Below are 16,502 nucleotides of genomic sequence, written 5' to 3' on the forward strand. Positions count from 1 at the left end.
TAACGTCAAATAACATCTAAAGGCAAAACACCACAGATTGGTTGGAATTAATTTAACTGTTTTAAAAAACTCATTTTGTCAGCAAAATTGTGGCTAAAGGTGTAAGAACAGACAGCAAGGAAGAGTCGAGATGGATGCAAATGGAGACTGGGAAATAGAAAACCTGAGAATTATGGGAATGAAGAAATAATTGATTGAGCTAATGAGGGAGAGTGAGAATGTTATGGATTAAAAATGAATGAGGAAGATGAAAATAGATGTGATCACGGTGGAGCTATACTATAAGTGGTCAACAGTTTATTATTGTATGAGCTCCTGTGGTGCTGACACATTAATACGAGGGCCTTGCCTAGTATGCTGAGTCGGCAGTTTATAAAAAGGCCCTGGCTGTGTACAATGCATGATGTCATCCTCCAAAAAGACGGTGACAATCATTTGTGTGTTGTCACTCACGTAGCCTTCCTTACCTCTGACCTCTTTTCATCAACCTGCGACTCATTATTCACCTTTCTCTCTATCCCCCCCCCACACACACACACACAACCCTCCCACCCCCACCCGGTCTCTCTTTCTGGATCCATGACAGCAGGAAAGAAGCCTTTAAAAAAGGTCTGTTCTTTGGAGCGTGTTCACTACGTTCGCTCTTCACACATGGACGCTCATGCTTAACAGATGGTCCTCAAACCTGCATGTTTGTTGAGGAAGCTAAGAAGGGGGGGGGGCTTAAAAAGCTACAGACGATGAGGGAGTATAGAGTGTACGAGTGGTATTAAACTTTCACTTGGATGCAGCTTCTCATTATTTACTGGAAATAGTAAATGTTTTAAAGCTGTAATCTTTTACTTTCCTTCCTCCTCCTCTCACTTTCTTTCACTTGGCCTCGGTGCGTGTTTTTTTTTTTTTTTGTGCCGAGGCCTGCCATAGCCTCATCTCTCCTTATAAGGAGTGGCTTTCAGGCAGTGGAATGAACTTGATGCTTTTCTTGACTCTTTAGCACAGGGGTCTCAAACTCAATTTACCCGAGGGCCGCTGGAAGAAGAAGAGGCAAATAGAGGCAAATAGAGGTTCGAAGACGCACATGGTGTAAAGTTAGACGTTAATGTCAAAATTCAGGTCGTTTTCACAGGCTTTAACAAGAAATGCATTCGAAACCGCCACCAGTTGCCACCTCACTGCAGGGCCAACTCATAGACGGACAACATTCACACTATTCACACATTAGAGCCAGTTTAGTGTTGCCAATCCACATATTCCTTTGGAGGTGGGAGGAAGCCAGACTACTTGTAGAGCAGGCCTGGGCAATTATTTTGACTCGGGGGCCACATTTAGAGAAAAAAATGTGTCTGGGGGCCGGTATATCTATTTTTAAGAACACTAATACAAAACCTCACAATAATGTCTGATTGAATGTTAAAAACGTTATGACAGACTGCCTTAAAAAACCTAATGGAATTGTAATTTTTTCTATGAACGATAAAACACTGAATATTGACAAAATATGAATGTCACACCCCCTTTCGATCGACATATTTTACAATCAAGTGAAACGCAACAAAAATGCAACAAACAGTGAAATATGAACGCGAAGGGTACAAAATAAACCCACCTACAATCTGATATATGTGATTTATCACTAAGCTTTAGAACTTTGTTGTGAAAATCTCCTTCCACGTCTGTGGAAACGCTTCCCGCCCACACTGCTTGGTGCCTCGTCTGAGCTGCTGTGACGTAGATTACCATAGTAACTAATTAGACGACCATAGTAACTAATTAGATTACCATAGTAACTAATTAGGTTACCATAGTAACTGGTATATCATCCATAAGCGCAGATTCCAACCATTGAAATACCGTATTTTCCGCACTATAAGGCGCACCTTCAATGAATGGCCTATTTTAAAACTTTGTTCATATATAAGGCGCATTGAATAGATGCTACAATAGAGGCTGGGGTTACGTTATGCATCCCGTAGTTGCGAGACCCGTTGTGGCGCAATATTGGCCCATATATAAGGTGCACCGGACTATAAGGCGCACTGTCAGCTTTTGAGAAAATTGGAGGTTTTTAGGTGCGCCTTATAGTGCGGAAAATACGGTACTTTGTATCGTTGAAGACTTACAGTCATTAGAAAACATCACTGCACATCATAATGGTAGCTACACTTTCCATCTTAAAGATATACAACAATTATTTGGGAATGTACGGCGGGCCAGATTGAAAAGCTTCACGGGCCGCTTGTGGCCCCCGGGCCTTAATTTGCCCAGGTCTGTTGTAGAGAGAGAAGATGCAAACTCCACACAGAAATACCCCAAACCCGGGAATCAAAGTATTTTTACTGTAAGGCATGGGCGATAACCACTGCTCCACCGTGCTGCCCCCCCCAAAATGCATTAATTAACTTAAAATACCTTTCTCTTGAACTTTCTCTCCTTCCTTTTGCCGAGTGCCAGCTCCGTTCCAAGGTCGATCAGCTGTGCGACCAGCTGCAGCGCTTAAGCTGACAGGCGATTTAGACGTACCTTTTTTTTAAATGGAGCACAGAGGAACAATTTTATATTTGAGATGTTTTTCAAACTGATTTTGGCCAATACTACATAAATAACAGACTACCTTATTTACAATATATCCATTCATACAATATATTGTTTATATTTTTTAATGTAAAAAGCCCTCATTTTTAAGGTGTGGCAGCTTTTATTTTGCCGCGGTGGTGCGCCATGATCAAAGACATTTGAAGGAAACCCTGCTTTCATGACAACCACGGCAGGATAGTTCAAAACATAGGAAAGAAATGGTGACTATTGTTGCTGGCCGTTTATTTTCTCTGAGCTTTTTATGATGTCCATTTTCACTTCCATGTCACACTGCTGACATTGACATAATGAAGTCTGTAAAGTCAACTAAAAAGTGACGTCACTGTAAAGTCCCCAAAATAGGGCTTGAAAGAGTGACGTGAAAACGCAGTGCATTGTGGGTCTTGCTAGACTGTGAATAGTTTATTTAAATGGCTGAATTAATACTTTTTTTTTTACAAATTCAAAACATGCCGCAAACTAATGGCGTCAAACTGCCACAATCGTAGTCACGATCGCTTCAGGAAAAAAGGATTTGGTGGGATTGTTCTCATTTCCAGCGTGAAAGCAAAGCCGGAGGAAGTCGCGTTATGAAGCTAATAAAGCGACTGCGAATAGCCTGGGTAGCAGCCGTGAGACGATCAAACATGAGCTTCAACGCCAACACCTGTAGGGTTAATAATAATTCACTTCACTTAATTCACTTTAAGTCTTGGTTTAAACACAGAAAATGAATGAGTATTATTTTCGGAGCAGTAGCACAGTGATCCAAGTTTTTCAATTAATAACAGGCTTGTTTTTTGGGGGAAACCTGCTTACGACACACAAGCTGTAGATTATGTGCAATTTGAACGGAGAACAGTGAGCCTTAACAGACTTTGCATTCTGAAATTCTTCACCGGTATAAAAACGGACTCCGTTGACAAATTATATACAAGTTTGGCTTCGACGACGGCGGCAGCTTGGTTAAATCTCTTGTTCAATGGACGTGCTCATGTATATCACTTCCACCAACATATTTTTTCGAGGTAGCTGTGACGATATGTCACATCACGTCTTGTTCTGTTTTTGTGTTTATTTCCTGTGTAGCGCTCTTATTTTTGGTTCCTTTTACTGCATGTCCTCCTGAGCGCTGTTTCCCTAACCTGACTCTCGCCAGATCCTTGTAGTTCGCTGAGCTCCACACAAGGGTCTGGGCTCGAAGGCATTGCAAACTCCTTCAAGATAGCAAAAAATAACGAACCAATCTGGATCGCCGGGCGGGATTTCATAGATGGGACGTAGCGCCGAAACGACTGTTTGATTTAAGCAACAATGGCGGCACGCGCGTCGTGTGCTGACATTGATCCTGCTATTGCAACTGTTTTGTCGAATCTATCAAATTTTAATTCTTTAAAAGATGAACAGAGAACGGTTTTGAAGGCATTTATTGGTGGCAAGGATGTTTTGGCTCTTCTTCCGACCGGGTTTGGATTTCCCAGCGTCGCTCTCATCAGCGTCACGGGTTGATTTCCATGTGAGTGGTTGAAGTAGCACGTCATTCAAGATAACGGACAAGTGGTTTATCCAATCACATACAATGATTTTTTTACAAGGCCCCACCTTGTGAAATACACTACCGTTCAAAAGTTTGGGGTCACCCAAACAATTTTGTGGAATAGCCTTCATTTCTAAGAACAAGAGTAGACTGTCGAGTTTCAGATGAAGTTGTCTTTTTCTGGCCATTTTGAGCGTTTAATTGACCCCACAAATGTGATGCTCCAGAAACTCAATCTGCTCAAAGGAAGGTCAGTTTTGTAGCTTCTGTTACAAGCTAAACTGTTTTCAGATGTGTGAACATGATTGCACAAGGGTTTTCTAATCATCAATTAGCCTTCTGAGCCAATGAGCAAACACATTGTACCATTACAACACTGGAGTGATAGTTGCTGGAAATGGGCCTCTATACACCTATGTAGATATTGCACCAAAAAACAGACATTTGCAGCTAGAATAGTCATTTACCACATTAGCAATGTATAGAGTGTATTTCTTTAAAGTTAAGACTAGTTTAAAGTTATCTTCATTGAAAAGTACAGTGCTTTTCCTTTAAAAATAAGGACATTTCAATGTGACCCCAAACTTTTGAACGGTAGTGTACATCTCCTATTGAGAACTCCCAGATCCTTGTGTGGAGCTCAGCGAACTACAAGGATCTGGCGAGAGTCAGGTTAGTCTTTCCCCTGCACCTTGGCAGCCTGGGCACATCTGGTAGTGGTTGTTAATCAGCTGGCTTCTACAAATGCCTGCCTCGCCCTTTCGTCAGGGCTCGAGGATTGTTTTGTGTTAAATGTCACATGCTGTCTGGCTCTCCTTGTATGCGGTTTATTGCTTTCGTGCACTTCCCTGCTGCACCTCTTGCCATTTTGTGGACATTGAAAGACTCTTACCTGTACGTCGTCCTCCTGTCCCCTGCATCTTGGGGTCACAACTACCGCAGTGATGCGAGTCTGGAATAGTTGATCTCTACACTGTAAAAAAAAATCCTATTTTTATGGTTAATTTACTCTAAATTTCTACTGTCATTTTTCTTTTTTTTTTAAATAGTTTATAAAACTGTAGAATTGAAGACATTATCTGTAAATAAACTATCCGCCTGTTATTTTAAGTAATATGCCAGTATTGACAAACTATGTACATTTCTTTTTTTTTTTTACAGAAAAATACCAAATTAATTATACATAGCATTTTCTGTTTTCTTAAATTACTTTCAAATTCATGTAGCTTGTTATATAAAAGTCTATGTCCATACTAACAATCTAACACAGGGGTGTCAAACTCAAATACAGAGTGGGCCAAAATTTAAAACTGAACAAAGCCACGGGCCAAGGTTGAACAAATTAACTTTTAACGTACTCTACGAGCTATTGTCACGTCCGCTTTTCATCCATTCTAACATCGTTCAGACCCAGTCACAAGATATGTGCGGCTTCTGTACACACACACGAGCGAATGCAACGCATACTTCATCAACAGCGATACAGGTTACACTGAGGGTACCAGTATAAAAAACTTTAACACTGTTAGAAATATACGCCACACTGTGAATCCACACCAAACAAGAATGACAAACACATTTCGGGAGAACATCCGCACCGTAACACAACATAAACACAACAGAACAAATACCCAGAATCCTTTGCAGCACTAACTCTTCCGGGACGCTACAAAATACACCCCCGCTACCACCAAACAACCTCCCCACACACACACACCTTGTAGCGTCCCAGAAGAGTTAGTGCTGCAAAGGGTTCTGGTTTGGTGTGGATTCACAGTGTGGCGTATATTTCTAACAGTGTTAAAGTTTTTTATTCGGCTACCCTCAGTGTAACCTGTATCGCTGTTGATGAAGTATGCGTTGCATTCTAATGTGTGTGCGTGCAGAAGCCGCACATGTTATGTGACTTGGCCAGCACTCGTTGGGCTGGCTGGCTGGCGTTTGGAAGACTCCCGGGAGGATCGGCGAGCCAAGTGGAATTACACGGCGGGCCAAATTTGGCCCGCGGGCCAGAGTTTGACACCCATGCTGTAGAATAAAGGTATTTTTCTGCAGAGCTGTTTGCATCGTCACTTTATTAAAGGTGGTTGATCTTAACAATTCAGAAAAAATCTGTAAAATAATGGTATTTTTCTGTGGAACTGCCAGAATTGTCACTTCATTAAAGGTGTTTGATCGTAATATTTTGGAAAAACTCTGTAGAATAAAGGTATTTTTCTGCAGAACTGTTTGCATCGTCACTTTATTAAAGGTGGTTGATCTTAATAATTTAGTACAAATCTGCAAAATTATGATATTTTTCCGCAAAACGTTTCATGAAAATTTCTGTAAATATAATGTTTTTGATCATTATTTGGTTTACAATGTTTTACTTTAATTTTATGGTTTTCGTTTGGCAGCCGTAGCTGCCAGTAGATGACCGTTTTTTTACAGATTTTTTTTAGTGTACTGTTTTTACGATCCATTTTAATCCAGCTTGTTGCCTTCTCTCACATTACCACGGGTACAGTACAGCCATGTAAACAAAACCTACGTCCAGCAAAAATGGCTACCCGGCACCCACAATGCATAGCAAAATCACGTGCCCTTTCGAACCCTATAAAACTGGTGAGCGCTATTTGACTACAGTTGGCTGCTTCAAGTCTCCCGCTGTAAATGAATCTGTTTCTGGAGTTAATCACCTGTTACAGTCCATGTATCTGTTTACTGCAGTTGGATTCATTATAACGAATATAGAAAAATAATATTAGAAAAAAAGTCTAATCAACCTCAACCGTCAAGACCTAGGCACTAAATTAGTTATTTGGAAGGCCATAAAATATGATCGTGTGGGCTGAGAGTTTGAGTCTCCTGCTTTAACATGTGATGTGAAAGTGCTCATGTTAAATATATGTGACAGCTGGCTGCTTTCCACTGACCCTGACGTCGCATCTCAATGTGACTGATTAGGGTCGGCATCTCCCTCAATCCTCCCGATGGCTATTTCACATTCGCTGTTTGCTTGTTTGGATTCCCATCCCGTTTTGTTGTGCACTCATCAAGGAGAATGTGGGACCACGATATTTCTTCTATCGCCCCCCACACACTCCTGCATACGTGCTTCTTGTGTTCATGTGTGTACGTTTGTGTTTCGGGGTCGGAAGGGCCAAGCGTGACTCAGCCGGCGAGCGAGGGATGAGGCGGAGGAGTAATAACAGAGAGATTGTTAACGTTGAAGGACAGATGAGCAGTGGCTCGAGGGAGCAAAGAGGCGGCTCGGAATAAAGCATCACGGACTTCTCCCTCATCTGAATAAACATAATTCCTTTTGAAAACAGGATTTTACAGATTGAGCTTGTCAGCATGCATTTATATCACCCCCCAAAACAGAAAAACTATCAAATTGTCCAATCAGATTGCTCTCATGTCATCACCAAGCAACTAGGGGGCATACTTGCAGGGTGTCTGAGGTTACAATGTGACTTATTAAAGGTCCCCTGGCATGCAAAAGTGATGTTTCAATGACGTTCCAAATAGGGATGTCAAATTTAAAGCATGTAATTATTCACAAATTATTATTGCATTAATCATGTTTTAATTTAGATTGATCACGCAATTTGCGTAAGGTGGAGAACACACTCTTTTGTAGACAGGCGTGGACAATTAGCATTAAAGCTGCACACACACAAGTCAGCTCGTTCATAAAACTGTTAACATTCCAGCATCGATGCTAGATTCAAATGCAATATTGTATTGAAGCCATATTTAAAATTGTTTACAATAGGGATGTAATGATATCACAGTTTTAAGGCCCTGATATGATATTATTGTGGTATTGTACAAAAAAAAACAGACTTGGTAAAAATACCAGTGAGTAAAATGAAGTATCAAGAATGTTTAGGATAAACACACTTACTGTAATTGAACACAAACATAATGATCAAATGTTCTAATCACATTTATTACTACAAACACATATTTTTAAATGCAAAGAATTGTGCGGGAACATCCACTGTTTTAAGCAAATATATAAACTTTATTTTTATTTTTTTACAGTTGAGTGTCTTTAAAGTGACAATGTAAACAACCCATGTAAAACAATAATGTTCACTTAAGTGTCTTTCAACTTTTACTTTCTGCAGTGGACATTTTTTTAATAATGTAATGCTTGATTGTAATAATGTAAATACCATACACATTGGTGTTCATCTTCGCTGGCTTTCCAGGTGATGGTTTACGGTGTGCATTGTCCGCTTTCCCACTGAGGGCGTCCCCTCCGTACTGTGCGACATAACCGGCTCTGTGTTAGCTTGGAAACCCTCGAGACGAAGGTGGCGTGCTTTGCTTTGCAGTATGCAGACTTTATTACCTCCGCCGAAGAGGTTGTGTTTTCGCCAGTTTGTTAGCAACATAACAAAAACATTTGTGGACATATTTAACAAATTTATTTTAGGAAATGTCCGGGGGAAAAAAATTGCTCTTATCAATTGCTCTTATTTTACTGACGTCACGTCCAGCTCACGTCTCGTCCATTAAATATGCACGGTGGTCAAGCTAGCTCTGTTCTCAATGGGTACTAGGCGCCGTTTAGCCTGTCTTGAAGAAAAAATACCCCATGCTTGTGTTGTTTTCGGCTGTACGAATCGTTCAAATCGCGAAAAGGATAAAATGTTTCTTCAGAGTTCCTCGTAAGGTAATCAAAATGGAGGAAATGTGCAAGATTTTACGAAACAACCATAAAAATGGCACACTCCAGTCCAAGGGAGCAGAGTTGAAGAATGCATGAGTTTACAGTGATCACTCTGTTAAAGGTTTTTTAGATACATTTTTAACGTTTATAATTTCCTGTCTAAGGATTGTCTTGATATTATTTGTATTTCCTAAACACGCTTGCTACGAGTGTATCGAATAGCACCAACTCGGCGTGTCCAAATAAAAGAAAGCAAATGTGAGCAAAACCTGTAAGAGTTAAGCTTTTACCAAAGGCAGCAACAATAAATGAAGCTTTCTGCACATACACAATGTTGACATCTATAGTTATTTTTTGATAAAGACAGGGAAAAACACACTGCTCATTAACGGGGCATGCAAAAGCAACAAACATCAGTACACACAAAGATAAATCATGAACTGCGACTTTACCCGAGCAAAAACGATGCATGATTCATCCAAGAGATTCTTGATACCAATTTCCTTGACCCAGCCACACAAAGAAGCTTTTCCACATTTCCATCTGTTTTGTTGTGTAGAATGACGTCTGGAGCACATTAGTTCAATATGTCTGAAATCGCGACTGATGTATAATCCTTGATATCACTCGACAAATCTTTTTTTGATGAAGTATAGGGATCTATTCCATTACATACCGTAGTTTACATTTTTTGCTTGTATTTGCTTTTTGCAGGAAGATTTAAGCCTCTTTTGTACTCAGATAGTTTGCACGCCGCTTGCTCTACAACAGCCATCTTAGCTTGGTTGACCTCCACTTTTTTCACTTCTGGGAAATGATTCCCGGGCGCGGCCACCGCTCAGAGAATAATTTCGCCACACCTAGTGTGTGTGTGACAATCATTGGTACTTTAACTTTTAACTTAATAAGCAATTACGAACACACTTCTCCCGCAGACTTCCTCTTTTTCTCCCCATTACGGCATTCCACGCCCCCACCTTGCCAGTCCCGCGCTGCGCAGAGGATTTGGGGGGATGTAGTTTATTTTTAGACCGGACAACGCAAAAGCGCCAGAAAAAAACTACACTCACCAAGTTTTCGTTTGATACCGCTACACGTCACGGTATTATTGTGAAGATTTTTTTACAATACCGTCACATCCATCCATCCAACCATTTTTTACCGCTTGTCCCTCTCAGGGTAGCTGGAGCCTATCCCAGCTCCATTCGGGCGAAAGGCGGGGTACACCCTGGACAAGACGCTGCCTCATCGCAGGGCCAACACAGAAATTCACACCATTTGACAGTATTTAACCAGCATTACTGTCATCTACAGGATTTATAAATTTTATGACACTTTGGCAATAGTATGAAAAATAATCGGAAGGAGTTTGATGGGGTCAAAGGTGAACACGCCAAAGACGACTCAGCCGAACCATCCTCTTGAACGCGCTGTTCTTTTTTATATTCAGTCATATTGCAATGATGTTTTTAAACTGTTTTTAATGATGCCTAAATTATTTCACCTCCTGCGCCTCCTTGCTTCTCTCAAGTGGTCTGGCATTTCTCAGCTCCGCATTCCAGCTGTGTGTGCGTGTGCGTGTGCGTGTGCGTGTGCGTGTGCGTGTGCGTGTGTGTGTGTGTGTGTGTGTGTGTGTCTGAATCCATCATATGATTCCGTTTGCAATTTTGCATTCGTGCAAGACTGTTTGTTTACTCCGATGTACTTTTATACGCTTGACGGGAGCGATCGTGCAGTTGTGCGTCCGTGTTTGCGTGCTTGCTCCGCTAATTTATGCAGAAATTGTGTGGCATAGGAAATTCTGTCTTTTCTAAACATGTCACAGTAGCACCTCCAAAAAACAAAACAATTTTCTCAAAACAGATCATGTAAATCCTATTAATCTGGTCCAAACACCAAAAAATATGAACAAAAAACACATTTTAATAGAGAATAGTTATACTTTAACATTCAGAACACAATTCAAAATACATACAAATGACAGATAGACGACGTTTAACATTAATTTTTAGAGAGAAGCAGCCGGTGTAGTCGTACTTTGTTACAAGTTGTTTCTTGAATTCAAAGGTGTTTTCCACCTTCTTAATCAAAGTGTTTGCACTCGCAACTTTTTTTTTGGTCCCAATGTGGACTATTTTACAGTCGTTCTTCATAAAAAAGCACAGATGAGATGAAATTCTTTGTTTGGGCATTCAGGCAAGCTTGTTACGTGGCTGTAGCTGATCTGTACTCCTAATGAGGTTGTGTTTGCAAACTTGTTTTGGATGCGAGTATAGAAACAGCACTATCTCTCCTCTCCAGCATCTCCAGTGCACCATCCAAGCCCTGCAAGACGAGCTCCGTATCCAGCGAGATCTCAACCAGCTCTTCCAGCCCGACTTCTCCGAGTCGGGTCACCTCGGGTCCCTGCACGCCGTCTCCCCGCAGGAAATGACGGAGGAGAACTTCCTGCGTCTCCACAGCGAATACGAGCGCCAGGTGAAGGAGCTCTTCCTCCTGAGGAAGACGTTGGAAGAAATGGAGCTGAGGATCGACACCCAGAAGCACACGTTGAATGCAAGGTAAAGTCATCTCTGTGCGTCATCCAGCCTCTGGATGTTTTTTTTGTCTGAAAGCCGTTTGCAACAGGGATGAGTCCATCAAGAAGCTCCTGGAAATGCTGCAGAGCAAAGGCCTGTCATCGTGCACCACTGAGGAGGACCATGAGCGGACGAGACGCCTGGCTGACGCCGAAATGACCATCCACCAGCTGGAGGGCCTGCTGGAGCAGAAGGACAAGGAGATGCTGCAACTTAGAGAGGTAAACGTGTGTGTATGTGTGTGCGTGTGTGTTCAAATTAAAGTACAAGTAGAGTGGAAAAACAAGTTGACTTCCATCCATCCATCCATTTTCTACCGCTTGTCCGTCTCGGGGTCACGAGGGTGGCTGGAGCCTATCCCAGCTGCATTCGGACGGAAGTCGCCAACTCATCACAGGGCCAACACAGATAGACAGATAACATTCACACTCACATTCACACACTAGGGCCGATTTAGTGTTGCCAATCAGCCTATCCCCAGGTGCATGTCTTTGGAGGTGGGAGAAAGCCGGAGTACCCGGAGGGAACCCACACAGTCACGGGGAGAACATGCAATTTCCACACAGAAAGACCCTGAGCCTGGGGATCGAACCCAGGACCTTGTTATTGGGGGCACACGCACTAACCCCTGGTCCCCCATGCTGCCTCAAGTTGACTTTATATGCTTTTTAATTGTGTGTCATTTTACCCATTAAACCGATTGTATTTACAATACGCAAAGCATGTGAAAACACTGTTTAAACATCATAAAATGCCATTTTGAATATTGCGCTGCGAATACTTTTGGCAATTTTCGTAGATTCTACGTCACTGGAGTAACGCTTCTGCACTCTGACCATAGTTTCAGATCCATTAGTCATACTAGAAATACGCAAAAATTGAGATGTGGTGTTTATCATTCACAATCCTTATGTAAGACAAGAACACATATGCTTGGCTTTTTTATGGTTTCGAAATCGGAAATAAATAGCTAACAATTGAGTAAACAGATCGAGGGTCCTCTAGTGCACTCATTATACCCTCTAAAAAAACATCCAGAAACTGCCAATAATACTCCATTTACATGTCATGACCTGAAAATTAACCAAATATGAGCAATATTGTTATCAGCACCAATGCAAACAGACTATTTTATCAGTGCATTGACACACACTAAGCCGGCGGCTGCTTCTGCCTCGTTTCAAACTTGCTAAAAGTAAATTGTAGATCATAATTCATGCATCGCTCACCTGGTAGTAGACAAATGTGGCCATGGACCGACAGGCTGGTCGACTTTCACATCCCTGCAAGATGGCGAAAAAGACCTCAAAAGACGCTTCCTGCAGGAACTTTTTTTTAACCCATCGTGAGGATTGCGATTTATTCTTCATCTAAACAGGATTATGTGAGTGTCCCGTCAGTCGGCATCTCAGCGAGAGTGGAAATTTTGCAGTAAGTGTTTGTTTTATTATGGTTTAAAATGGTTAGTTTGTTAGTTCATCACCTCGCAATGCTGCGGATGCTAGTGTCACAATAAAGCTGCATCCGGGTAGCAGTTGGCTTCTAAAACTTATTGCTCGTCATTTTTGTGGTCGGGCTCAAGAATATAAGGTCCTGGATCATAATTTTTCCCAAAGTAATCATTGCTGGCTCTCACAAAGTCTGCTTGATCAGCATTGTTGTTGATGGGGAAGGGATCTTTGGTTCCTAGCGCGACGTCACGCGATCACGTGACTGGCTTCCTCGTTATCCCTCAAAATGGCTTCGGAATCTTAATGAGATTGATACTATTTTAATCATATCTATTTATTCGCAAACTTTGTAGGTCTTTAGGTTTCATAGGTCAGATGTATATGATAATAGCTTCAATATAGTGGCAATTTGTTTTTCCACTCTACTGGTACTTTAAACTAACCGCCTACTGCCCGAATGCAGCTGAGCACCCCCCGCAAACCCAAAAGGGACAAGCGGTAGAAAATGGATGGATGGATGGATGGATGGCGTTATCATAGCTCAAACACATGAAAAATGTCCTGTCTTCTAAGCTTCCTGGTTTTAGTGTCTTTAATACAACAGCTCCCTCTACTGCTGAATGCGGGTTAGTGCAGTTGAGACGGCAGTGCGCTTTTAACATCTGCTGTCAAGCCATTAAATAAAATGAGCGCTTAATTAGATATGCGATTAGTCATCAAATTAATCTTTTTTTTATTCTTAAAAAAAGACTAAAGAAAACCTCCATCTTGTTGTTTTCATTCAAATGTATTACATTATTATAAATATTTTACCAAAAATAGTGGTTTTAAAGTCATTTGTTGTTTTTAACAGAGGTGAACTGATGCATTAATTACTAAAATTAAACATCATATGAAGATAGAAGTTAACACATAAAAAAACAGAACACTTTTCTGAGTAATATGTATTGAATGTTTAACTTGTTGCTATGTGTTGCGCTTCAGATAATGTAAGGAAATAATAATACATATCCATTAAACACAGTGCTAGCATATGTAACGATGCAATAAAACAGATTTAACAAATAAATGTTTATATTTGTCACAATCACTTGTTAAATGTTTGTAAAACAGATCAAATGAAATTATTTGATTAGCTTTCGTGGCTGTCAATCACATATGTCTCATACACGTACATTAATTTGCAACATTATATCATGTTTTGAATATTATTAAACAATGGAACATCAACTTATTTACTTACTAGTATTGCTTTCATTTCGCCCAGCAGCAGAAATGTATGCGCCTAATGTAAGTGTGTGCTGATTTTAAATGTAATGTACACAGTACATGTAATATATTAATATATTGATTTTATATATGATGTACACATCATTGTACATGTAATATATCACTATATTGATTTTAAATATAGTATACATATGTCACTATAGTGATTTTAAATATAATGTACATGTAATACATCACTGAAATACTACACAGATGTTTTATAACAGTATAAAGTCAGCTGACTGTGAGTCAATACACATCCAGAAGTGATGCCATTCCTCCACAGGTCAGATAATAAATAGATGTGCGTTAAGCAAGAAACACTGAACGATCATATTCTCTACGCTAAAAAAGGACAATATTCAAATTTATACAAACCATTAACACACTTCTGACACGTTATTAGTTTTATTATGGACATTTTACATTGTTTGTTAGGTTACATTTAATCTTATTCACGCAAGCATCAGTCTTGTGACAAACCTACTTTCTATATATGACCTAGTCAAGCACAAGAAGATGGAGAAGATTAACGTTAGAGATTAAGAATTGGATTAATGTGGTTTAAAAACATGTTTTCATGGCCTACATAGAGTGTGTGAGGAAGTGATAAGTATTGTTGCCTCAAGCCATAATTGCATGATTTGACATTTTACGTACATTGTTTATTATGTTGCTGCCATGCATTAGCTGTCATGCTTTAGCTGCCATTCATTAGCTGTCATGGCCTCCCAAAGAGAATCAGTGATGCGAACATGCTGCCCTCTGCTTTTGTTCCTTCCATCTCTGCTTTTCTTCTTTTTCCTATGCTCCTGATCTCATTCATTTGACCGGTGGGATGCGACGGGGTGACATCGGCATCTGTGCGGACTATTTATTTCTGTTTATTAATACATATTTCTAAAAACGTTGAGGTACTTGTTTGAGTGTGGAGGATGTGGGATGGACGTCTGGACCCACGGAGGGCGAAAGTCAGCGCCTCAGCCAGAGGGAACCATCGCCTCCCTGCAGCCTCCTTTCCCGCCTCCTTTCCCGCCTCGCCCTCCATCGCCATCCCGCCTCCTTTCCACGTGTCTCCCCCCTTCCAGGCGCCCCCGACGCGTCACCACCCCCCGTTGCGCTCCTCTCCCTCCTTCCCCGTGCCGTCCCCGTCATTTCGCAGCCACTATCCCGTCTTCTTCCCTCCGCATCCCTCGGCGGCGCACCTCCAGCACTCGCCATCCTTCCCCGCCCCTTTACCGCGCCCCACCCCGTCCATCCGAGCCTCCCTTCACCCCTTCTCGGCCGTTGTCTCTCCGCCGTCACCCCGTCCCTGTCTCCACCCTCGCTCTCCGTCCTCCGCTGACGTTGTGTGTGTCCCCCAGGAGCTGCACAGGAGGTACGAAGCAGCTCCTGAGTCCACCAAGACCAAAGCCCTGCAGACGGTCATCGAAATGAAGGTGAGGTGCTCAGAAGCGGAAGGCCGACGTCGGGCGTCATCCTCACCTCTCTCCCCCCCCAACCTCGCCAGGATGCCAAGATCAGCTCGCTGGAGCGCGGCATGAGGGAGCTGGAGGACGAGGTGAACATGCTCAAGTCCAACGGTGCGCTGAGCTGCGAGGAGCGAGAGGAGGAGATCAAGCAGATGGAGGTGTACAGGTCGCACTCCAAGTTTATGAAGAACAAGGTAAGGAACTTCCTGGAGGACGAGGTTTAGACTGCAAGGACACAAATGTTTCTGTCCAGGTTGATCAGCTAAAGGAAGAGTTAGGTCACAGCCAATCAGAGAAGGAGGCGCTCAAGGAACGGGCCACTGAGCTGCAGCGTGAGGTGTCCGCAGTAAGAGACGCGCCTAACAACTGCTGCTTCATTTTTTTATCTTACCTTTCCACCTTTGCTTGAACTTGCTCTCTTTTTCCTTAGTTAGGTGCTGACAGCGTTACTAATACAGAGAATATATCTGTGCTTTAACACCTTATATGAGATCATTCTACATGTCTGTGTAAAGGAGGGGTTTTCAAAGTGTGACTAGCCTCCCCTCAGACAAGTCCCGTAATACGCTTGTGCAATACCCCTCACCCCAAATTACGCATTTTTTAGCGGACTGGCCTTGAGGAGTACCGGCGGTCATTTAATGGGCCGATGGACAGCCAGCATTTGTTTTTGTTCTTTTAACTTTTTTGCTGTGTCTTGCCTTGGTAATTACGGTAACTCTCCCAGGACCGAAGACACAACACAGACTGAAAAGTTTCAATTAATTGGCCTACAATCAGTGGCTTGTCTATCAGGACGACCTGGCCCAATGAGAGCCTACACAGGCCCAGGAGTCCCACTTACACGTGTTCTAGTCCCCTTCGTTCAATCATATTTATAAACATTGAATATATAAATATACAATTTTTACAATTAATACATCAATAAGGGTGAGTTGGCACAGTATCTGA

General features: G+C 41.8%; 1 protein-coding gene across 19 annotated transcripts in view; it reads left to right on the plus strand.

Moving 5' to 3' along the window:
- LOC133661622 (ELKS/Rab6-interacting/CAST family member 1-like) overlaps window positions 1-16,502 on the plus strand; it is a 144,035-nt gene that overhangs the window by 27,210 nt on the left and 100,323 nt on the right. For 7 of the 19 annotated variants that reach the window (XR_009827969.1, XR_009827970.1, XM_062064962.1 and 4 more), the window contains exons 5-9: window positions 11,082-11,341; window positions 11,409-11,580; window positions 15,444-15,518; window positions 15,590-15,745; window positions 15,805-15,897. Coding sequence is in view for 15 of the 19 variants with exons in the window: in XM_062064962.1 (XP_061920946.1) it covers window positions 11,082-11,341; window positions 11,409-11,580; window positions 15,444-15,518; window positions 15,590-15,745; window positions 15,805-15,897 (756 nt within the window). In the remaining 4 variants the exon portion in view is untranslated. The remainder of the gene's footprint in view (window positions 1-11,081; window positions 11,342-11,408; window positions 11,581-15,443; window positions 15,519-15,589; window positions 15,746-15,804; window positions 15,898-16,502) is intronic. The other 12 variants (XR_009827971.1, XR_009827972.1, XM_062064971.1 and 9 more) reach the window with 3 other exon arrangements.

The sequence above is a fragment of the Entelurus aequoreus genome, linkage group LG12 (assembly GCF_033978785.1).
Source record: "Entelurus aequoreus isolate RoL-2023_Sb linkage group LG12, RoL_Eaeq_v1.1, whole genome shotgun sequence".
In the NCBI taxonomy this organism is placed as follows: Eukaryota; Metazoa; Chordata; class Actinopteri; order Syngnathiformes; family Syngnathidae; genus Entelurus; species Entelurus aequoreus.